The sequence below is a fragment of the Bufo gargarizans genome, chromosome 3 (genome assembly GCF_014858855.1).
Source record: "Bufo gargarizans isolate SCDJY-AF-19 chromosome 3, ASM1485885v1, whole genome shotgun sequence".
NCBI classification, from domain to species: domain Eukaryota; kingdom Metazoa; phylum Chordata; class Amphibia; order Anura; family Bufonidae; genus Bufo; species Bufo gargarizans.
The window spans coordinates 532,542,304-532,568,008 of record NC_058082.1 but is presented as its reverse complement, the minus strand read 5'-3'; the positions used below and the strand labels follow the sequence as shown (position 1 = coordinate 532,568,008).

At 44.0% G+C, this 25,705-nt stretch overlaps 1 protein-coding gene across 1 annotated transcript in view; it reads left to right on the top strand.

Annotated features, from left to right (window-relative positions):
- PRKX (protein kinase X-linked) overlaps positions 1–25,705 on the top strand; it is a 125,966-nt gene that overhangs the window by 65,367 nt on the left and 34,894 nt on the right. Inside the window, exons 2-3 of the mRNA XM_044284049.1 lie at positions 2,097–2,265; positions 12,001–12,264. Of these exons, the coding sequence (XP_044139984.1) occupies positions 2,097–2,265; positions 12,001–12,264 (433 nt within the window). The remainder of the gene's footprint in view (positions 1–2,096; positions 2,266–12,000; positions 12,265–25,705) is intronic.

Genomic DNA, 25,705 nt, shown 5'->3' with positions numbered 1-25,705 from the left:
ATATATATCGAAAAATATTATAAATATAAATGAGTCAATACTCAGCACTTCGGGACACGGGTAGGCAGGTATAGACCAAATATACTTTACTATGGGCTCTGACCCAAAAGCTGGCACTGTACCTATCATACCCTGCCTATAAACGGAATAGCCGCCCCGATAGGGGCGATCCCGTATCAGGAACCTCCTGAGCGCCGTAGGATGGCCCTGAATAGGGGATGTAGCTACTAGTTAATATATGCTGACCAAAAGACACCGTCACTACAATGATGAGTAGCACACTATAGTATCAAAAAACAAAACCTACACAAAAAATAATAATTTAATTGATAGGAATCCAGGTTTGTATATCACTCCGTTAAGCCGATCCGGATGCTATAATATCAATTTTCGATTTATCTGTAATCCGGATCGGTTTACAGGAGTGATATACAAACCTGGATTCCTATCTATTTAATTATATATTTTTTTGTGTATGTTTTTGTTTTCTTTTTTGATACTATAGTGTGCTACTCATCATTGTAGTGACTGTGTCTTTTGGTCAGCATATATTAACTGGTAGCTACATCCCCTATTCAGGGCTATCCTATGGCGCTCAGGAGGTTCCTGATACGGGATCTATAAGACTCCTTGGGGGTCATTTAGCAAACTGGTGTAAAGGAGAACTGGCTTAGTTGCCCATAGCAACCAATGAGATTCCACCTTTCATTTTGGACAGCTCCTTTTGAAAACGAAGCCAGTTCTACTTTACACCTGTTTGATCAGGCTGAGTAAAAAAAAGTTTAACAATCTCTGTTGTTTCTTGGTTATATTCATGTCTGGGAAAGGTGGGTGGCAGCCAATATGGCAGCTCACATGTGTGGTCAGCAAGTCTACTGGCAGTATAAGAGCAAATAATGGAACACCACATAACTAGTCAGAATTGCCATGTAGATGTGTGAGAGGCACTGTGGGAGCTGGAATGGCAACCATATTGCTAATTAATTAATTAATTAAAGGGGTTGTCCAGCTTTTACTACGTGATGGCCTATCCTCAGGAGGTCTGACAGCCTGCACCCCAGATCAGCTGTTCAGGTCTAGCTCTGGTGCTGGAACCACACAGCTCCATCAGCTGTGTAGTGGACAGAGCTCTTGCCTGCCCCCATTGACTTCAATGGGAGAAGCCCTGTAGTATCAAGCTCTCTCCACTGCACAGTTGATGGTGTTATATTGTTTTGGAGCTACACCTGAACAACTGATCGGAGGGGTGTGGGGTGTCGGACCCCCGCCAATCATCTAGTGATGGTCTATTCTGAGGATAGGCCATCACTTAGGGGCTGTCTCACTTCAACAAATGGCATTTATCATGTAGAGAAAGTTAATACAAGGCACTTACTAATGGATTGTGATTGTCCATATTGCCTCCTTTGCTGGCTGGATTCATTTTTCCATCAAATTGTACACTGCTCGTAACCAGGGGTAGCGACCACCGCTGCAGCACAGATACAAGGTGGACGGGATCTGCTGCGCATGTTTAAGGTGTATATAGACGGGCTGATTGTCGGGAAGGAAGTGTTCCTTCCTGACAGTCAGCTGCTCGCTCAGTGAAGGAGACCACACATTTACATGCAGCGATCTCCTTCACAGTAGGAGGACGAGAGATCGCTATAGCAATCCCTCATCCTCGTACAGAATCATGGCCTCCTGAGCAGCATATCGCTGTTTAGACCACACGATCTGGTGCCCAGAAGCCATGATTAGTGGTGCCTACATGAGCGGCAGGATCAACCGATGAAAGAGCGTTTCTCTCATTCATGGGGTGATCGATGGCACCTTTGGACGGCGATTATTGGTGTGTCTAACTGCACCTTTACCTGTGTGTGCTTGCACGGTCCCGGTCCCGGTCCCAACCAGAGAGGCCAGTGCTTTTGTCTTCTAGTGTATGAGCACGGCCACCGCTGCTGGATTACAGGGGTGGTCGTAAACCCTGGATAAGAGCACTGTGTAAAATGAATCGGGCAATGTGGACAATCACAATATACCGTATTAGTAACACCACTAGACTGCCTGTGCTGTACTGTTTGTGACCTTACATCCTTTGTGCTTGTATTTTTCAGGAACTGGAACGTTTGGGAGGGTCCATTTAGTGAAAGAGAAAACGGCAAAGCACTATTTTGCACTAAAAGTCATGAGCATTCCCGATGTGATTCGCCTAAAACAAGAGCAGCATGTGCACAATGAGAAGTCTGTCTTGAAGGAAGTGAACCATCCATTTTTAGTCAGACTGTAAGTAAAGATTTCTCATGTCTGGTTTTGGGGGGTTTTCTGGCATCTGCTTCTCCGGAAAGGGGTTTATACTTATGCAGCCTTATCCTTTTCATAAAAATATCCATTTGCGTTTCTCGACAATTCTGTCATTTTCCATTGTAGTCACGAGCCCAGCATAGCCTTCTTCGTGGCTATTACAGTTGTGGCACATCTCTTCATGACTAGTCTACTTTAAAGGGGCGTTTTCAGTTTGCATCAACGTCCTTTAACCCTTTTAAGACCAGGTGGTTTTCAGTTTTTTTCACAACATTTTTATTTATTTTTTTACCCCCAGCCCTTAAAGCCATAATATATTTTTTTTTTGATTCACAAAGCCGTCTGAGGGCTTGTTTGTGAGACAAGATGTACTTTCTAATTGCATACAATGAGGTGGAAAACTAGAAACAAATTCCAAATGGGGTGGAATAAAAAAAATAAAAAAATGCTGTTCCGCCAGTTTTATGTTTTATATTTTTTTTACATAGTTTACTATATGATAAAACTGTTACTTTTTATTCTCAGAGTCATTACGATTACAACGATATTCCACATAGTTTTTATTGTGTTTCAATACTGAAAAAAAAAATTATAGACTTTGGGAAAAAAAAAATGTTTCTTTCTCATTGCCATATTCTAATCTATTTTTAGGTGTACTGAGTGCTCATTTTTTCATTGATACCATTCTGCAGTGTGTATGACTTTTTGGTCACTTTTTATTCAATATTTTTTGGGAGTTGAAATGACCAAAAAAAAGGCAAATTGGCCATTTAGACTTTTTTTTTTTTTCAATTTTTTCATTTTGCGCATGGGTTAAATATTTGTATATTGCTAGTATGGGCGTTTTCGCATGCGGTGATGCCAATGTTAATTGTTAAAATAATTTATGTATTTAAATTTATTTTATTTTTTTACATTTTTATTTAAACCTTTTTTTTTTTACATTTTTTAATAGTTTCCATAGGGAACTATGACAAGAAGTCATCAGATTAGTTCTCTAATAGACTATTAGGCAAGGGCTACACAGCGACACTGGTCACGCAACACCTGTCGCGGCCAGGATCGCTGAGTAGCGGTGATCCCATAGAAATGAATGGGATTGTGCGGCGGTCACAAGAAATCCAGCCGTGTTGGATTTCATGCCACTGCCACAGCGATCTCATGCATTTCTATGGGATCACTGCTACTCAGCGATCCTGGCCGCGACAGGTGTCGTGTGACCCGTGTAGCGCGTTGATTAGAATTACACTGTTAAAATAATGATTTATAATGGCAGCATGATTAATCCTACCAGGCAATATGCCTCATTTTATAGGGTTGACCATGCTGAGGTTCCTTTACTATGATCATCCCGGAAACACACCTTTGAGGGGACATCAACACGGACATAAATTGCTGCAGATTTCACCCTATGCATTACACAGGGGGAAATCTGTGGTGGAATTGTGCAGTATAAACTGACATACTGTGGATTTAAAGGCATCTGTCAGCAGGATCAACACCATTAAACTAACTATAATGCCTGGTAGAGATGACCATGCTAAGTAAAAACCTGCCCTTTTCCCTCTGATCTGCTCCTGCTTTCAGAAGACATCAGTAAATTAGCAAATTAAGGCTTAAGTGCACCAAGGGCGGACCCTAGTAATTCAGTGCACCTTAGCTACTTTTCTCTCCTTCCCTGAACCCCCTCCTCCTCCACTTGATTGGCGTGGCTAAGTGGAGGGGGTAATGTTCATGCCTTTATTCCCCTCATCCCCTCCTGTTTTTAGGAGACATAAGTAAATTAAGACTTAAGTGCACCAAGTGCGGACCCTAGTAACTCAGAGCACTCTAGCTACTTTGCTTTCCTTCCCTGAACACCCCCCCTTCCTCTTCCACTTGATTGGCGTGGCTAAGTGGAGGGGATAGTGTCCAAGGCAACAGAGTGAAGATGCTAAGGTGCACCAGGTGGCGAGGGACCACCCTCGGTGGACTTGAGCCTTAATTTGCCAATTTAAAACTGGATCTGGGGAAAAAGGTATGTTTTTAATCAGCAGGGTCAGCCTTTCCAAGTACTATGGCTGCTTTAATAAGGTTGATCATTCTGATGGATGCCTTTTAAAATAAGTTTTTTTTTAAGAATATTAAAAAAGCATAAAAGTGAAATCACCCCCTTTAAATAAAATATAAAAACAATAAAAAAAAAAAGATTATAAGAATTGCCATATCCCAAAATACCTGAACTATTAAAGTATAAATGTATTTATTCCATACTGTGAACGCCATAACTGATAATAAATAAAATTGGCCAATTCGCTGTTTTTTTGTTTTTTTTTGTTGTTGCCTAATCTCCCCAAAATTGAGATAAAAAGCAATCAAAAAGCCATGCACACTCCCAAATTTTTTATTTTTTTTCAATTCCACACAATTTGGATTTTTTTCCCCAGCTTTCCAGTACATCATCATATGCAAGATTAAATGGGGCTATTAGAAAGTACAACTTAAACTGCAGCAAAAACAAGCCGTCATACGTTTATGAAGGGAAAAATAAAAAAGTTATGGCTTCGATCAAGCAGAAAGTGAAAAACTAAAAAGGAAAATTGCTTGGTTGGGAAGAGGTTAAATCTCATTCACTCTGCTGATACTGTAAAACGCTGTGGATTTTCTAAATTCCACAGTGAAAAATACACAGTCTATACACCCCATGTGGACATATCCTTAATATGGAAAAATGCCTGCGCTCGGAGAGGAACTAGGACCTGTGCTGTTAACGTTGACAGCATTGAGAGATTTGCTGGGCATATCCTGGCGTCCTGCACCGCTACTGAATAAATAATCCAGTTCCATTAATCTCCATGAATATCTTGAGAACTGATATTCTAAGATTGCAGATAATGTCCTGTCCTGTGTAGTTGTGAGCAAGTAGAAGTCTACCCTGTAAAGCAGGAAATGCGTTGTGCACTTGATCTAGTAATTGCAGAATTATTCTGTGCCAGAGCTGCATTCATCACTGAGCACTCTGTTATGTAACTTGTCACCAAGCTTTGGGCAGTGGCACAAGTGTCATCCATTTGACCTTTTTTGTTGCCAGCGGCAGTGGATACATGCAGGCTTACAAGATGATTAAGCCGGTAGATTACTGGACGCTGTAATAAAGGCCTACACAGCGCTTTTGCTGCACAGGACACTGAAAAACAGAAAAAATAGCATTAAAATCTTGCTTTCCGAATCCACATTATTTCACTAGTAGCTGATCTACCAGCCATATGCAGTGCTTTCTTAAAGTCTTCAGACTCTTTCAAGTGTTTCACATTTTGAAAGTGAAAACAGAATTTTAGATTTTTTTTTCACATTTATTAAAAAGGAAAATAAATTTTACATGGATAGAAGTATTCAGACACTTACATTTTAGCTCTAGGGCCTCCGATTTTTCTTGATCATCTTTGGGATGATTCCACCCATGATTGAGTCCATCTGTGGTAAATTCAGTTGATTGGACACGATTTGGAAAGACTCAACCCTGTCTATATAAGGTCTCACAGCTGACAATGCAGATCGGAGCAAAACCCAAGCCCTGAGGAGAGAAGGTATAGCTCAGAGACAGGATTGTGTGGCGCCACAGATCTGGAGAAAGGTTTAAAAGGTTTCTGCTGCCCTGAATGTTCCCAAGAGCACCGTGGCCTCCCTAATTCTTAAATGGATGAAGTTTGGAACAACAAGGTCTCTTCTGAGAGCTTGCCACCCCACCAAACTACTAATTGGGTGAGAAGGTAAGTCAGGTGATCAAAAATCCAGTGATCTCTCGGGCTGAGCTCCAAAGATACTGTGTGCAGATGGGAGATACGTTCAGAAAGTCCACCTCTGAAGCACTCTCCTCAGTAAAAGACACATGAAAGCCCGCCTGGAGTTTTCAAAAAAGCACCTAAAGGACTCTTGCACCGTGAGAAAAAAAAAAAAGATTCTCTGGTCTGATGAAACCAAAACTTTTTGGCCTCAAGTCTAAATGTCATGTCTGGAGGAAACCAGGCACTGCTCATTACCTGCACAGTACCATCCCTACAGCTAAGCATGGTTGTAGCAGCATCATGCTGTGGGGTGATTTTCTGTGGCTATGACATGGAGACTGTTAAGCGTCGAAGGAAAGCCTAAAACATGATCCAGAGCGCTCTGGACCTCCGACTGGGTTGAAGGTTTACCTTCCAACAAGACAGTGACCGTAAGCACATAGCAAAGGCAACACAGAAGTGGCTTAGGGATAACTGTGTGAATCTCCTTGAGTGGCCCAGCCAGAACCCTGACTTGAGCCCAATCGTACATCTCTGGAGAGACCTGAAAATCACTGTAGGCTCTAATCGCTACAACTAGGTATTGAGTAAAAGGTCTGAATAGTCAGTGCAATGTTTTAGTTTTCCCCTTTCAATAAATTAGCAAAGATTTTCTGATTGTGGCATATTAAATGCAGAATGATGGGTAAAAACATAACTTTTTTCTTATTTTAGTACAAGGCCACAAGAAAGAATCTGAAACATCCTGAAGACTTTCCAAATGCATTACACATTTCAGAGGAACCTTCTATAGCAGGGGTGCACAACCTGCGGCCCGGGGGCCACATGTGGCCCTCAATACCATTCTATGCGGCCCCCAGCCATCTGGTAGCAGACATGTATTCTATATCTTGTGGCTGCTCACATGAATCTTTCATGTATTGTCTCATTAGATGGAAGTACTAGAAGTGTAACTAGACATTTAGAATATATACTCTATGTTCAATATGCCATAAATATAGTATTTCACTTGGTAGTACCCCTTTAAAGATTATTTTCGGCCCTTGAAATTGTTTCAGGTTGACAATGTGGCCCCCAACCAGAAAAGGTTGTGCACCCCTGTTCTATAGGATGTTTTTGTACGGTCACTGCTTCATTTCCTAGAAGCTTCTCAGTAATGTGTAGTTAACTGTCCTGACTGTGCTCCTAAAGGGGTTGTCCAAATTATTTTTATTGATGACCTATCCTCAGGATAGGTCATCAATATCAGATCAGCGGGGATCCAACACACGGCATCCACACCGATCAGCTGGTTGTGGAGACAGAACGTTCAGTGCCAGCGCTGCCTTCTCTCCATTATTTACCTGCTCGCTGCCACAACAGCAGGAGTAATTACTCGTCCCATTCACTTCTTGTAATTACACCTGCTTACCGCTGTAGTTGCTACAGTGAGCAGGTAAATAATGAAGGGAAGGCTGCGCACGGCGCACGCCTTCTCTTCAACCAGCTGATCAGCAGTGGTGTCGGGTGCCTGGCCTCCGCCGATCTGATATTGATGACCTATCCTGAAGATAGGCCATCAATAAAAATAGCTTGGACAACCCTTTTAAAGGAAACGTGTCTTTAGAACATTTTTATGTTCAAAATAGTTTTAAATAATATTTAGTGATGTTATTTTTAATTTTCCATCTCACTATCCATGTCAAAATCCTCATATCTTGCAGTTTTCGCTCTGGTCAATAAGCCTAATAATAGGTAGTACTTCTTGGTCTGTACAAGTTACTCTGCAGCAGTCATGTCATTAGTATTACAGGCAGGATTAGAATGACAGGTGGCACCTCTGTACATAGATAACACAGGATTCACCATTCACAGTAGGTGATTATCACAGCTTGTCTACTCCCTCCTGACCTCGGCTCGGGTCAAAGAGCATGCCTAGACTATCTCATAGAAATCAGTGAGCTCCTGTTTATTCTGTCTTTGGCCCATGGTGACTGCTGTAAAGCATATCTCTAAATGCCGTTAAAAACTGTTCAGGCAAGATGGCTGCTCCCATGATCAAGTTCAGGAAATAGAATTAATAAAAATCCACAATCAGTAAACAGATTAGATAAAAAGGTACACTGGCAGAAAAAGTATAGATAACTTATTAAGTGCAAATTACTTTTTGTTTAGTAAGTAATGAAAATAAGATATTATAGTTAGGGTACTTTCACACTAGCGTTAAAGTTTTCCGGTATTGAGTTCCGTCCTAGGGGCTCAATACCGGAAAAAAAAAAACGCTTCAGTTTTATCCCCATGCATTCTGAATGGAAAGCAATCCTTTCAGTATGCATCAGGATGTCTTCAGTTCAGTCCCTCTTACGGTATTTGGCCGGAGAAAATACCGCAGCATGCTGCGGTATTTTCTCCGGCCAAAATTCCTGAACACTTGCCGGATTAATTTCTATTGAAATGTATTAATGCCGGATCCGGTACCATGCGCAGACCATAAAAAATTTGAAAAAAGTAAATACTGGATCAGTTTTTCCGGATGACACTGGAGAGACGGATCTGGTATTTCAAAGCATTTGTCAGACGGATCCGGAAACAAATGCTATCCGTTTGCATACAGATTTCCGAAATCCTCTAACGCAAGTGTGAAAGTAGCCTAAAGCAGCATATAATATACAGAATGGCGGAGTTATTTGATCTGCCAGAGTCAATGAGGTTTTATAGCTGTATATTGCATTTTCGCTGAGCTATCATGTTACAGTAGCTATAATTGCATAAATGCCGGTGATCTTTACAGTGCTGTAATGGACAGGTTCAGATAACTAGGATTATACATGATTGTATGTTTGAGAAAAGAACTTGGAGACAATAACTCCTTTGCTGGCTCTACCACTGCCCCCTTTTTTCCCCATATACAGTACAGACCAAAAGTTTGGACACACCTTCTCATTCAAAGAGTTTTCTTTATTTTCATGACTATGAAAATTGTAGATTCACACTGAAGGCATCAAAACTATGAATTAACACATGTGGAATTATATACATAACAAAAAAGTGTGAAACAACTGAAATATGTCATATTCTAGGCTCTTCAAAGTAGCCACCTTTTGCTTTGATTACTGCTTTGCAAACTTTTGGCATTCTCTTGATGAGCTTCAAGAGGTAGTCACCTGAAATGGTTTTCACTTCACAGGTGTGCCCTGTCAGGTTTAATAAGTGGGATTTCTTGCCTTATAAATGGGGTTGGGACCATCAGTTGCGTTGTGGAGCAGTCAGGTGGATACACAGCTGATAGTTACTTTAAGAAATGAAGGTCAGTCAGTCCGAAAAATTGGGAAAACTTTGAAAGTGTCCCCAAGTGCAGTCACAAAAACCATCAAGCGCTACAAAGAAACTGGCTCACATGCGGACCGCCCCAGGAAAGGAAGACCAAGAGTCACCTCTGCTGCGGAGGATAAGTTCATCCGAGTCACCAGCCTCAGAAATCGCAGGTTAACAACAGCTCAGATTAGAGACAGGTCAATGCCACACAGAGTTCTAGCAGCAGACACATCTCTAGAAGAACTGTTAAGAGGAGACTGTGTGAATCAGGCCTTCATGGTAGAATATCTGCTAGGAAACCACTGCTAAGGACAGGCAACAAGCAGAAGAGACTTGTTTGGGCTAAAGAACACAAGGAATGGACATTAGACCAGTGGAAATCTGTGCTTTGGTCTGATGAGTCCAAATTTGAGATCTTTGGTTCCAACCACCGCGTCTTTGTGCGACGCAGAAAAGGTGAACGGATGGACTCTACATGCCTGGTTCCCACCGTGAAGCATGGAGGAGGAGGTGTGATGGTGTGGGGGTGCTTTGCTGGTGACACTGTTGGGGATTTATTCAAAATTGAAGGCATACTGAACCAGCATGGCTACCACAGCATCTTGCAGCGGCATGCTATTCCATCCGGTTTGTGTTTAGTTGAACCATAATTTAATTTTCAACAGGACAATGACCCCAAACAGACCTCCAGGCTGTGTAAGGGCTATTTGACCATGAAGGAGAGTGATGGGGTGCTGCGCCAGATGACCTGGCCTCCACAGTCACCGGACCTGAACCCAATCGAGATGGTTTGGGGTGAGCAGGACCACAGAGTGAAGGCAAAAGGGCCAACAAGTGCTAAGCATCTCTGGGAACTCCTTCAAGACTGTTGGAAGACCATTTCAGGTGACGAGCTCTTGAAGCTCATCAAGAGAATGCCAAGAGTGTGCAAAGCAGTAATCAAAGCAAAAGGTGGCTACTTTGAAGAACCTAGAATATGACATATTTTCAGTTGTTTCACACCTTTTTGTTATGTATATAATACCACATGTGTTAATTCATAGTTTTGATGCCTTAAGTGTGAATCTACAATTTTCATAGTCGTGAAAATAAAGAAAACTCTTTGAATGAGAAGGTGCGTCCAAACATTTGTTCTGTACTGTATGATCATTTTAAAGTGGTGGTAATTCATTTTTCTATTTTGGGGAGTGGTGTCCACCTTCCTTTCGCTGGCAGTGGGTCTGAAAGCACCCTTGCTCACCAAAAAATATCTGTTTTACAGTAAATCAAGTGACCACACCAGTTTCCACATGTGCATGAAGATCCAGTGAAATGTGTTGCCACCATATGTTATCCAAAAAATTATTTGTATCATTGTATGGGCCAAGCAAATTCAAGCAGCCTGGTGGGCCTTCCGTTTGTCTGGAGATCTCCCATCACGTTATGATGATTGGAGGGCTTTGACCTCTGATCCCAACCCCACTGTGCTGATTTAGCTACGGGAAGTGAAGCTGGCCCCACTCATTTGAGGTGGCCAAGGCACCACTATGCACAAAAAAAACATGGTGGACATAGTGCTAATGTAACATAGTGACCCCTTTATTCTCTGTATCGATGGGGGTCCCAGAATTTAGCTCTGATCATAAAGTAATAACATATGCGAGAGATATGGGAAAACACATTTTAAATATTTAGTGCCAGCTTCCGTTATACAGTTTTTGTTGGGCTTTTTTTCTGCGGTAATTATTTTTTATTATCTTGTGATGTGTTTTTGAAGGGCTTGTTCCATGGCAAACACTTATCTCCTATTCTCAGGATAGTGTGGCAGAGGCCCCAGCGGTGGGACCCTTGATAATCACTTGTTCCTCCTTTAAATAGAGTCAACGGTCACACGTTTGCTACCACTCCATTCAACTCTGTGGGACCTCCGGAGATACCCAAGTACAATGTTCAGCTAATTTCGGGAGTCCCTTTAAGGCCCTTTACATGGGCCGAGAATCCGCCAGGTAATAGATAGCGAGTGTTCATAGGAGCGATCGTTAGTGGTTACTACCGGTGTAAAGGTGCAGCTGATTACCCATATTAGTCAGGTAATTGGATCATTTGTGTAGCCACCGAGTCGTCATTTGCCGGCAGCAGATCATGCTGTGTAAACAGCCCCTGCTGCTGACAAACGAGTCCGTATGGGGAGGAGCGATGGCATTAGTGATCATTACTCCCCATACTGTGGAGGAGATCACTGCATGTAAATGCAGCGGTCTCCTTCACTGATGAGCAGCCGCTTGCTGGGAAGGAACAATTTGTTCCTGACAATCGCCTGCAAAATTGGCCCATGTAAAGGGACCTTTAGAGTTGAATGGAGCAGCTGAGGACCACCTCCACCATTCCACTCAAATCTTACACCCTGTCCTGTTCTTTCTTTTGGATATGGGGTAAGCGTCATAGGACAACCCCTTTTTTTATGTGGAACACATCAAATATGTATAAGTCCTATAGAAGCCTATGGGGAAAATGGCTAAAAAATAAAATAAAACCCATCCCTAGACCATGATGTGTTTTGGAAAAATAAAAGCTCAGCCATACCTCAAATATGCTTTGTATGTAATGTGTTTCCTAATGCACCGTAGTAACATTCCTTGACTTGCTGACCAGTTACCCTTTGCCATTTCTGTTCCTATAGGTTTTGGACCTCACATGACGATCGCTTTTTATATATGCTGATGGAGTATGTACCCGGAGGAGAACTTTTTAGCTACTTGCGCAACATGGGACGTTTTAACAACAGCACAGGACTCTTTTACTCTGCGGAGATCATATGTGCAATAGAATACTTGCACTCCAAAGAAATAGTTTACAGAGACTTGAAGCCTGAAAATATATTGCTGGACCGGGAAGGTCACATCAAACTTACAGATTTTGGATTTGCGAAAAAGCTTTCAGACAGGTATCACTTACGTTCTGAACATTTCAACTGCTTTATTACTTGTCCTGCCGGGGATTTGGCTTTTATTTCGATGGTTCGGGCATGTAGCACAGGCAAAGCTATTTCCATGCCCGTATAATGGCTATAATTGCAATAGGCCGCGGCGGTGCGATAATCCATTTGTTGTTGTTTTTGTGGGTTTTTTTCCCCTATGTAATGGCTGACAAAGTATGGGTTGTAAACTAAAGAGATCGGTCAAAATAATTTCCTTGCATGTTGGGAAATTTCTGTAATTGAAAAACATCTGAGGAGATCAAATTTAAGATGCTGAGGGGCTTAAATGGATCTGTCATGTAGACCATTATGCCAAAATGCTGTCGTAAGTTTTTTTTTTTTTTCCTCCTGTTGTCTGTGCGTGCCATAAAGTGTATTGCCACAATTGACAAATCATAAATTGGCCGTAAAACAATTGTGTCGGCCCATCCAACTAATTACAATAGGATCCGTTGACAATGTGATGTCTCTGATGCCCAGTGGACAGTATCCAGACAGTTTATGGTCAAAAGGAAGTGAGGATCGTGATACAAGGGAGAGGAGAAATGCTCTCTAAGTAAATTTAAGAGAACTTCTCACCTCTTTCTTGTTCCAAGAGCCAATATTTTATTAAAAGTTCTTCCGAAAGGGGCCTTTAAAGGGGTTCTGCACGGCTTTACCTAAATTTTTTTGTCTGTGCTGACCCTTCCGTCGTGCTACCGATTCCATGATCTCGTCTATGATCACTTGATGGCCTGCCTGGCGGTGGGCTCTTCCGCTGAATTACCGACTGATGTGCTGCTGTGTCAACCTGGTCATCTGCATAATGTATATGCAGCTGACCAGGAAGAAACAGGAACACATCCATTTGGGACGGAAGAGCTGTGTTTTGGCTAATCGGATCTATCATGCTGGCATGAAATGCGTGATGTACATCAGCACATCAGTTGTGTTGCTGACAACAGTATGCAAACTGAATGGGGATGAACAATCGCACTAATGATCTCAGCCATCAGCTGTTATCATCAGTTGTCGTGCATTGGCCCATGTAAACTCACTCTTGATTTGCTGAAGAGAATTTCATGCCCGCAGTGTTAGGTTGTGTGGTTCTCCCTACTCCCTACAAGTCTTCAGCTTGACTACTCCCCTGTTTTCTTGTATTCTTGGTGTCTGTCCACGAGCTGTGGCTACCAGGCATAAGACTATAAAGCTCTCTAAGTTACTTAACGTGATGGCTGGGCGGTTCCCTTCGTCCTATGGGTATGTTGTACCTTTGTGAGTAGAAATTGCATTCTTCTCCAGCATGCACTATTCAGTTACTATGACAGTTTTGGATTTCACCCCTTTGTTCTGCTGGTGTTTCTGTGTCTGTAGTTTCACATCCGCTTATTTATTTATAGATCCGCTAGCTTCCTAGAGGAACAGATTATTAGTTGTTGCCTAGTCAAGGGTGGCAATTAGATGGTGGTAGAACGTAAAATTAACTTTCTGAACAGCTTACTCATGGATATTATGAGGCTAACATATCTACAGTATATTACCCATGGATCTGTATACCAGTCCTCAATCTTATAGTATTTGTAAAACTATATTGTTCACCCCCCTCCCCCATCTAAAACAAATATAGCACATGCTCTAGCTTCTTCAACTTAGATGGATTGCATTGGTGTACAGCAGTCTTCAAGTCATGCCAGAGATTCTCAATTGGATTTAGGTCTGGACTTTGACTATGTCATTGCAAGATGTTTAAATGTTTCCCCTTAAAGGGAACCTGTCACCGGGATTTTGTGTGTAGAGCTGAGGACATGGGTTGCTAGATGGCCGCTAGCACATCCGTAATACCCAGTCCCCATAGCTCTGTGTGCTTTTATTGTGTAAAAAAAACGATTTGATCCATATGCAAATTAACCTGAGATGAGTCCTGTCCCTGAGATGAGTCCAGCGTGAAGGAGCCCAGCACCTCCCCGCATCCTCAGAATTTTCTTCTTGCTGCCCGACATCAGAAAGCCAGAGCGCATTAATCTCGCAATGCGTGAGCTAGCGCATGCGCAGTGTCCTCATAGTGTTCCTTCCCTGTGCTGGCATCAGCCTCAGGTTAGGAACTGCCCATACGCTAGCTCACCATTCCAGTGTAGCTTTAGAAGAACATTTATGGTCATTGTCCTCCTGGAAGATGAACCGCCTTCCTTCTCTGAAATCTCCAGCAGACAGAAACAGGTTTGCCTAAATAATTGTTATGCATTTACTGCCTTCCATCTCACCTTAAATTGTGACCAGTTTTCCAGTTCCTGCCGATGTTGCCACCACTATGAGTCACTGTGGAAATGGTGTTCATGGGGTGATGGGAAATCCCCAAAAAGTAAAATTTTAGGGTACTCACACTAGTGTTTTTCTTTTCCAGCATATAGTTCCGTCCTAGGGGCTCTGTACCAGAGAATAACTGCTCAGTTTTATCCCCATGCATTCTGAATGGAGAGCAATCCGTTCAGGATGTCTTCAGTTCAGTCTTTTTGCCATTTCCGGACAGAGAAAATACTGTAGCATGCTACTGTTTTATCTCTATCCAAAAGGACTGAACACTTGCCGGAACCGGCATTAATTTACATTGCATTGTATTAGTGCCGGATCTGGCATTGAGTGTTCCGGCAAAAAAAAAGTTATACCGGATCCGTTTTTCCGGATGATACCGGAACCATCTGACAAATGGCATCAGTTTGCATGCGTACTGCCTATGCATATGTGGCGGAACTGCCTGCCGGAATCCTCTGCCGCAAGTGAGAAAGTAACCTTAGTCTTGTCTGATCCCAGAACCTTCTTCCATGTATTTGGGAGTCTACCACATGCTGCTTGGTGAACTTCAAATGTTTTTTCTTATGTATTTGCTTAAACAGTAGCTTTTTACTGGGCACACTAGGGTGTTTCATTTTATAATGGAAAAAAAAAAAAAGTCACATTTTTGCAGACTTTGCTTATGCCCCGAGTCTCAGTGATGTAAAAAATATATATATATGCCAAATTTCAAGAAGATTGGATAATATTTAGAGGTTGCACACTTTTGTAAAAGTAGGCAAAAAATATGATTTTTCAATGTTAATTACTTTTATTAGGAAAACCAGAAATCACAACCTAAAATAATATTAAAACTAGTAGGGCTGCAACGATTAATCGATGTAATCGATTATATTCGATAACTGGATTCGTTGTCGACGAATCCAGTTATCGAATAATCGCCGATTCGTTGCTATTCGGGCGGGCGGGCGGGCGCTGCATCTTTATTTTACCTTTTTACAATGACGCTCCCGCTCCTGTAACAGCCAGGCAGAGCGGACGGCGGCGTAACGTCACTCAATCACGTGACGCGCCTGCTCCGCCTCCTTCATTCATGAAGTGGGCGGAGCAGGCGCGTCACGTGATTGAGTGACGTTACGCCGCCGTCCGCTCTGCCTGGCTGTTACAGGAGCGGGAGCGTCATTGTAAAAAGGTAAAATAAAGATGCAAGCGCCGGGGCTGTTAGGGGGAAGGGGGGTCTGTGTATAGCACTGCTATGGGGAGGGGGGAGGATCTGTGTATAGCACTGCTATGGGGAGGAGGGGGGGTCTGTGTATGGCACTGCTATGGGAAGGGGGGTCTGTGCACTGTTATGAGGAAAGGGATCTGTGCACTGTTATGCCCATAACAGTGCACATATCCCCCTCTCCATAACTACGCCGTCCACAGATCCCCCATAATAGTGTCGTCCACAGATCCCCCATAAGTGTCGTCCACAGATCCCCCATAAACGCCGTCCACAGATCCCCCATAAACGCCGTCCACAGATCCCCCATAAACGCCGTCCACAGATCCCCCATAAACGCCGTCCACAGATCCCCCATAAACGCCGTCCACAGATCCCCCATAAACGCCGTCCACAGATCCCCCATAATAGTGTCGTCCACAGATCCCCCATAAACGCCGTCCACAGATCCCCCCATAAGTGTCGTCCACAGATCCCCCCATAAGTGTCGTCCACAGATCCCCCCATAAGTGTCGTCCACAGATCCCCCATAAGTGTCGTCCACAGATCCCCCATAAGTGTCGTCCACAGATCCCCCATAAGTGTCGTCCACAGATCCCCCCATAAGTGTCGTCCACAGATCCCCCCCATAAGTGTCGTCCACAGATCCCCCCATAAGTGTCGTCCACAGATCCCCCCCCATAAGTGTCGTCCACAGATCCCCCCCCATAAGTGTCGTCCACAGATCCCCCCATAAGTGTCGTCCACAGATCCCCCCATAAGTGTCGTCCACAGATCCCCCCATAAATGTCGTCCACAGATCCCCCCATAAATGTCGTCCACAGATCCCCCCATAAATGTCGTCCACAGATCCCCCATAAGTGTCGTCCACAGATCCCCCATAAGTGTCGTCCACAGATCCCCCATAAGTGTCGTCCACAGATCCCCCATAAGTGTCGTCCACAGATCCCCCATAAGGTGTCGTCAACAGATCCCCCATAAGTGTCGTCCACAAGATCCCCATAAGTGTCGTCCACTAGATCCCCATAGTGTCCACAGATCCCCCATAGTGTCGTCCACAGATCCCCCATAAGGTGTCGTCCACAATTTGTTTTAATATGGCCTTTGAACATAATTTTTCAAGTAAGATCATATAAACCTCTGTTTTGTAATTTTGTCGTTTTTCCCGATTAATCGATTAATCGTAGAAATTAATCGGCAACTAATCGATTATTCAAATAATCGTTAGCTGCAGCCCTAAAAACTAGACACTAAGATTAATAGGTAGTATGATAGGCAAAACTTGTTATATGAATCAACTTTGAATGATGCAATCCCTTCTTTTGATAGCTTGGTGACGACTTTTCTGGGATGCTTGACTACCCTCAACAAGAATAGTTTTTGTTGTTCGTCCCTGACAGATTCGTTAAACTTTTTTATCAGAGCAATTCCTCTTTCTGCGGTATAATTGACCACCTTAAGAGCGTTCACATGGCTTCTTAGAGAATTACTGCAGTATTCTGTCACGTCGTAGATCCCAAACAATTCAAAGAACGTCTTTGTTTTACTATTAACGAAATGGCTCAGGTCTTTTCCTTCAAAAACTAGTTTTTTACCCTCTAATAGTTTCATTTCCTTTTCAGGTTTGATTTCTAAATTTTTTGTCATATTTTCCTTAACAGCCTGAGTAATACATTTGTCCAAAAACATTTGTTTCTGACAAATACCAAAGGTGTCTCTTAGCAACTGTGAGAGCACTTTTTTTGACGTCTGCATCTGGGTAAGTGCTCAGAAGCTGTAGCCTATCCAAATCCTTCTTTGGAGCCCATAGACTTTCAGTTGCCTCGTGCAAAAAGCAAACATATGAGGCTGACAAAATGTGCACCACGTTTCATTCCTTTCAATTCTCGTTGAGGAATATTCAACTGTTTAGTGAAGAGGACAATTTTAACCTCTTGTGGACACATGACGTACCGGTACGGCATGATGTCCCGGTACTTAAGGACGCATGACGTACCGGTACGTCATGTGTATTTCCGATCACTGCCGCCCAGCGGGCGGTGATCGAAACAAGGTGCCTTCTCAAATCATTGGGTCAACAGCAAGCGATCAAAAAGGCGTATGCCCACCAAAATAGTACCAATCTAACCGTCACCTCATCCCGCAAAAAATGAGCCTGTACCTAAGACAATCGCCCAAATAATAAAAAAAAACTATGGCTCAGAATATGGAGACACTAAAACATCATTTTTTTTTTAATTTTTTTTTTAATTTTTTTTTTAAAAAAAAGCTTTTATTGTGTAAAACTTAAAGGGGTTCTGCACTTTCATTTCACTGATGATCTATCCTCTGGATAGATCATCAGCTTCTGATCGGCGGGGGTCCGACACCCGGGACCCCCGCCGATCAGCTGTTTGAGAAGGCAGCGGCGCTCCAGCAGCGCCGCGGCCTTCTCACTGTTTACCGCCGGGCCGCCCGCCCTCTGACGTCACGACTTGTATCAACTAGAGTGGGCACGGCTAAGCTCTGTTCACTTGAATGGAGTTTAGCCGCGCCCACTCTAGTTGATACAAGTGGTGACGTCAGTGGGCGGGCGGCCCGGCGGTAAACAGTGAGAAGGCAGCGGCGCTCCTGGAGCGCAGCTGCCTTCTCAAACAGCTGATCGGCGGGGGTCCCGTGTGTCGGACCCCCGCCGATCAGAAGCTGATGATCTATCCAGAGGATAGATCATCAGTGAAATGAAAGTGCAGAACCCCTTTAAGTAAATTTCACAAATTATACATATTGGGTATCCGTAATAACTTGCTCTATAAAAATATCAAACAAACTAACCCCTCAGGTAAATACCGTTAAAAAAAAGGTGTAAAAAAAGCTATTTTTGGTCACCTTACATCACAAAAAGTGTAATAGCAAGCGATCAAAAAGTCATACGCACCCTAAAATAGTGCCAATCAAACCGTCATCTCATCCCGCAAAAATCATACCCTATCCAAGATAATCGCCCAAAAACTGAAAAAAACTATGGCTCTCAGACTATGGAGACCCTAAAACATGATAATTTTTTTTTGTGGAGTGTATGGCTTATACCTCATCTAGGGTCTCTTTCCCAATCTTAGGGACACTATTTAGAGGAGATATCGGACCGAGGAAACTGATTATAGGATCATCATCGGACTGACTCCCATATACTACACTACACCCTGAAGAACCAGTGAGAATACTGGGGAAACGCAGCGTTGGGGATTTTTGTCCCCTGGGACCTATCTTAAAGGACTATATCACTTTTGTGGTTCCTATGGGACTTTCCTTTGCATGAGAGACTATATCCTCTATTTTGGGAAGAACATTATCATTTTTCAGTGCGATTGCAGGGATTGAAAGGGCCCTTTTTCGGTACAAGTGCTCGGGGTCAGGGAGAGATTAAGGGACCGAATAGGGATATATATGTTATTCCCAATAACACCTGGATTTGGAGTTCCTTCCTCTTTGGGGATACATTGAACAGAAAAGACATGCTGTACCCCATATGATATTTTGTTTAAACAAACCGTGAGTAAAGAAGGACATCTTATGTCCCACCTCTTGACAGACCCGCTTACAATCCAGATTGCATACGGAGTATGTTTTCTTTTGATATAGACCTGTTATGGTATCAATTGTAATTGCACCATATAATATTGCATTTGAAGAGGTATTTATATTTTAAATATATTAAATAAAATCATGACTTAAGAGAAGAATGGAATGACGTGATGTCAAGTTATATAGATCACTAAAAAATCCAGAAAACCAAAACAGAAATAGTGATCAGTTGTTAGCTTAAAACATAACTTTTACTCGTGTAGTATTAAAATGATAGGCCCTTGGATAATAATTAGTATAATAGGATAATCATTAGGTAATGGGATAATCGCAAACTTTACCAGCCGTAGGTAAAGCATATAGTGCACGGCGGCACCAGAATAAGTTGATAAAAATAAAAGTGCACGGCGACACTAGAAAGAGGCAACCATAGTCCTACCGATCTGTCGTCAGGATCCAGGAATCCAGGAACGCGATCCATTGCCTGCAGCTGTTACTACGCCCCGTAAGCGTGAGGTTAAGCCTCATGCACACAACCGTGGAACACGGACCGTGAGGTACCGGCCTGGATTCCTGCTGAGTGCAGGAGCGCACGGCGTCATTGGTTGCTATGGCGCCGTGCGCTTCTCGCCGCCGCTGCTGTACAGTAATACACTCGTTTAGAACATACCAGTGTATTACTGTACAGCAGCGGCGGCACGAAGCGCGCGGCGTCATAGCAACCACGGACGTGTGCACGAGGCTTTAGGGAGCTGTATCTGTATCCCCCCTCGTTGCATCTCTAATGGACTGTCATTAGGGTGTGTTATAACTGGTATCACCCGACCACCCATATAGGGAACACCAATCCTTATCAGGGACTTATTGGTTCCCTGAGCTTTGTTCTTTTGCCTGAAAATCCTGATGGTCTCCCCTGATTGTTTTTGTATCTAAACATGAAACGTGCATATTGGGATTAGGATAGGGCTATACCAGGGCCAGTACACAGGGAAAGGTTCCCGACGGGGTCGCCCTTCTAAGGACGAGTGCCCTGTGATGAGGTTGCTTTGATTTCTAGAAGTTAGGGTCGGCTTTGTTCCTTTACCACAGGGCTATATTAGGGTTATATTAGACCCTGTTACCCCAAGCAGTCAACGGTCCCACTGAAGAGAATCTACTCCCAGATATCCGGACACGGGCTGTTTCTTGGATCCCGACGACAGAGCGGTAGGACTATAGTTGCCTCTTTCGAGTGCCGCCGTGCACTTTTATTTCTACCCACTTATTCTGGTGCCGCCGTGCACTATGGTCTTTACCTACTGCTGGTAAAGTTTGTGATTAGCCGATTACAATTATTATCCAACAGCCTATCATTTTAATACTACACGATTAAAAGTTATATAAAATAAAAGGTATTTTTTTTAAAATAAGGGAGTTTGGTAGTAGTTTAGCTTTTCACTCCTATTCTTATTGAGTATATGTTGTGGTTTTCCAGTGTATGGCTTATAGTGGAACTATAGACAAATACTTCCACGTCTGCTGTGGACATTTGGAACTCCTTCAATGTTATTGTTGGTGTCTTTGATTTATGCTCCCCTTGACTGGTCTGTGAGTTTTGGTGCCTGCCTTCTCTTGTCAGGTTTGTAGTGCCTTTTATTTCCATTTTTGTTTTAATGAATTTACTGGTTCTCCGTGAGCTGTACTCCTCCACAACGTAGTCTCTGATCTGTCCTCGGTCTTCATTTTGCTTGCTTAGTAGTGTTGCAGACTCGGGGCCTTTCAGAACAGCCGTAGTTCTACTCTCATCATGTGACATTGCACACGAGGTGGCCTTATTCAACTAACTACATGACTTCAGAAGTTTACTAGTTAACTTATTTAGAAGTTTCATAGCAAAGGGGGTGAATATAGTTGCACTTACAACTTTTTATTTTTTTTATTTTGTTTAACCAGCAATTTTTTGCCTAATTTTGCAAGTCTGACATGGCACTTTATGTGCTAATAATTTTAGATTTTTTTTTACTGATTCAACCCATTCTGAGATGCATCTTACTTCATGTTAGTGGTAAATTTGAGTCGACATGCTTTTACCGTTAAAAAATCCAAAGTTAACAGAAAATTTGGAAAGAACTTGCTTATTGTAAATTTGAATTTCTCTGCTTTTAAGACAGATAGTGATACCTTATCAAATAGTTATTAATTAACATTCACCAAATTCACCATACTTTGTTTGCATCATTTTGTAAATGTCATTTTATTTTATTAGGCGGTTAGAAGGCTTAACATTTTTAAGGGGCTCACGTAATAGGAACCGCCCATAAATTACCATATTTTAGAAACCGCACCCTCAAATTATTCAAAGTGGATTTTAGAAGCTTTGTTAACAAAGCAAACACAGCAAAACAACCCAATATTTCTTACCCTGATTCTGCAGTTCATAGAAACACCCCATGTACTATGTTGCATTTGAAGAGACTCTGAGTTACCCCTACAGCGTAAACCCATTTTGCAAACCACACGGAGCTGGTTGATGTTAGAGACCTTGTACTCCTCCACCTTCCTTCGAGGATGCCCCACAGATACTTAATAGGGTTTAGGTCTGGAGACCTGCTTGACCAGTCCAGCACTTTTACCCTCACTTTATACACTGACTACTTTATATTGTATCAAAGTGTCATATCTTCAGTGTTGTCCCATGAAAAGATAGAATAAAATATTTACAACTTTTGTGAGCTACTGTAGCTGTGTTAAACTCTGACCATTGAGTGCTGATCTTGGCCTCTATCAGATCCTGTCCCAGCGGTGACGGTGACCATACATCTTTGGCTACTTTCACACTAGCGTTCGGGGCTCCGCTTGTGAGTTCCGTTTGAAGGCTCTCACAAGCGGCCCCGAACGGATCCGTACAGCCCCAATGCATTCTGAGTGGATGCAGATCCGCTCAGTTTGGCACCGTTTGGCCTCCGTTCCGCTCAGCAGGCGGACACCTGAATGCAGCTTGCAGCGTTCGGGTGTCCGCCTGGCCTTGCGGAGCCAAACGGATCCATCCTGACTTACAATGCAATTCAATGGGGACGGATCCGTTTGACGTTGACACAATATGGTGCAATTGCAAACGGATCCGTCCCCCATTGACTTTCAATGTAAAGTCAGGAGTCCCTATTAATATACCATCGGATCTGAGTTTTCTCCAATCCGATGGTATATTTTAACTTGAAGCGTCCCCATCACCATGGGAACGCCTCTATGTTAGAATATACCATCGTATTTGAGTTAGATCGTGAAACTCAGATCCGACAGTATATTCTAACACAGAGGCGTTCCCATGGTGATGGGGACGCTTCAAGTTAGAATATACTGAGAACTGTGTAATAACTGTCCCCTGCTGACTGGCCGCACCTGAGGGGTTAATTGTGCGTATAATAGCCCCCTGTAAGAGATCAGGTGCTGCCAGGCAGCAGGGGCCAGACCCCCCTCCCTCCCCAGTTTTAAATTAATTGGTGGCCAGTGCGGCCCCCCCTCCCCAGTATTATATTCATTGGTGGCCAGTGCAGGCCCCCTCCCTCTCTCCCCAGTATTATATTCATTGGGCCTCCCCTCTCCCCTTCCCCCTAATTAAAATCACCCCCCCATCGTTGGTGGCAGCGGAGAGTTCCGATCAGATTCCCAGTTTAATCGCTTGGGGTCCGATCGGTTACCATGGCAGCCAAGACGCTACTTCAGCCCTGGCTGCCATGGTTACTTAGCAATTTTAGATGCATTATACTTACCTGCGATGTCTGTGACCGGCCGGGAGCTCCTCCTACTGGTAAGTGAAAGGTCTGTGCGGCGCATTGCTTATAGCACAGACCTTTAACTAACCAGTAGGAGGAGCGCCCGGCCGGTCACAGACATTGCAGGTAAGTATAATGCTTCTAAAATTGCTAAGTAACCATGGCAGCCAGGACTGCAGTAGCATCTTGGCTGCCATGGTAACCGATCAGAGCCCCAGCGATTAAACTGGGACTCCGATCGGAACTCTCCGCTGCCACCAATGATGGGGGGGGTGTTTTTAATTAGGGGGGGGGAGAGGGGAGGCCGCACTGGCCACCAATGAATATAATACTGGGGAGGGAGGGAGGGAGGGGGGGGCTGCACTGGCCACCAATGAATTTAAAACTGGGGAGGGGGGGGGGGTCTGCCCCCCTCCTGCCTGGCAGCACCTGATCTCTTACAGGGGGCTATGATACTCACAAGTAACCCCTCAGGTGCGGCACCTGAGGAGTTAACAGCCCCCTGTAAGAGATCGGGTGCTGCCAGGCAGCAGGGGGCAGTCATGTACACAGTTCTTAGTATAGTCTAACTTAAAGCGTCCCCATCACCATGGGAACGCCTCTGTGTTAGAATATACTGTCGGATCTGAGTTTTCACAAAGTGAAAAATCAGATCTGAAAAAAACTGTTATGCAGACGGATCCGTTCCGAACGGATACCATTGTTTGCATTATAGGAGCGGATCCGTCTGTGCAGACACCAGACGGATCCGCTCCGAACGCAAGTGTGAAAGTAGCCTTAGATAGCCGTCACCTGTTCCTTCAGATCCTTCCATACACAAGCACTGGGTTCTCATTTAGGAGAGGAGAATAATCTCTGCCGGGCACTTCTGGCGGCAACTTGTCTCCCTTAAGAACAAAAAGATTGCACATCTTGAAATCCCACATGCCCGATCCTTGTTTACCCCAAATTTGACCTGTCAAAGTAGACATTTGGCCAGATCTGCCAAAATTGAGGGGTTTGTCCAACATTTATCTAATGTGTTTGGCTACCTTTACATCTATAAGGCTCTTTTATTTCCTCTATTTTTTTCCGGATTGCAATTTTTTGTCACTTTTAGATGTTGACTACAAGTCAATTTGGGCAACTCGGTACACACATATATTTCTCGCTGGTATCATTGGGGGACACAGGACCGTGGGTATAGCTTGCTGCTGCCACTAGGAGGCGACACTAGGCTGAAAAGTGATAACTCCTCCCCTGCAGGCTATACCCCCTCCAGCCTGGAGAGAGCATATCAGTTTTTAGCTTAGTGTCGTAGGAGGCAGACCTCCCTGCTTAGCAGGGTGGCTCTTTTACAATTTTGTTTTTATTTTATTTTATTAGGTTAAGGGGCACAGATTCGCATGCGTCTCTGTCTCCCTGGGAGGCTGGCCGGTGTTGCCTGCTCCACCGCCCTGCCTCCCCCCAAGAAGACAAAGCGGACCAGGGCAGCCTCGCTCCCCTGCTTCCCGCCAGCAAGAGGGCCACCTACTCTCCAGCCCTTCTCTACCTGGACCCCTGATGCCTGGTGCCAGCGGTCGTGGGGTGGCCCTGCTGGTACAAGATTAAGGGTGAAGACCACAGATGAAGACAGGTGAGTTTTACTGTCCCTCCCTGTCCCCCTCACATGGCCACCTTCTGGAGGGGGTAACGAATCCTCCACCCGTCGCCCAGCTCTCCTCAGTAGAAAGGGTTAATCCCATTCCGCGGCGACGGCATCTTATTTTCACCCCTTCCCGATCTAAAACAGGCGCCTTCTGCGCCCTATTCCGGTCACCCCGCTCTCCGACCGACCGGGTGACTTCCCGGCCGGCCAAGCGACGCATCTTCTCGGCGGCTCCTTTTCAGGAGCCCGCTAAGCCGTCCCAGGAGAGCAGGCAGGAAGGTTCCCCTACTCGGCCGGACGCCGCAAAATCTAGGCCCCGGCTTTATTCGGGCCTACCTTTTCTATTTCTTTCTTTTCCCTCCGGCCACGCTATTTACTCCTCCGATGGGCTTCCGCGGTCAGTGGACACAGGCGACCGCATTCCGGACATCGCTCCAGGTACGCTCTGTGCTGACTAGCGGTGAGTTCGGTCGGCCGGCGTGATAATTTAGTCCCCGGCTTTGCGGCCTTCTAGGCCGGACCTTCCTCCCTCATTTCAGGCCCCTGTTTACTCTAGTTTTCTGTCTGCAGGCGCAATGTGCCTTAATATTGCAGTATACAGCCCTCCCTGACCTCCTCTCCATATCAGGCTAGGTCCTCACCAAAAAAAAAAAAAAAAAAAAAAAAAAAAAAAAAAATTATTATGCGCATACAGATCCTGCCTTCCTCAGCACACAAAATCCAATGGAGTGCATCTGAGGGATCCCAATCCGCCCTCCGAGGCCGTTTGGTTGATTATGCTCCAACTGCGCAAAATCCAGTGGAGTGCATCTGAGGGATCCCAATCCGCCCTCCGAGGCCGTTTGGTTGATTATGCTCCAACTGCGCAAAATCCAGTGGAGTACATCCGAAGGGTCCCCAATCCGTCCTCCGGGCCGTTTGGTTGATAATGCTCCAACTGCATAAATCCAGTGGAGTACATCTGGAGGATCCCAA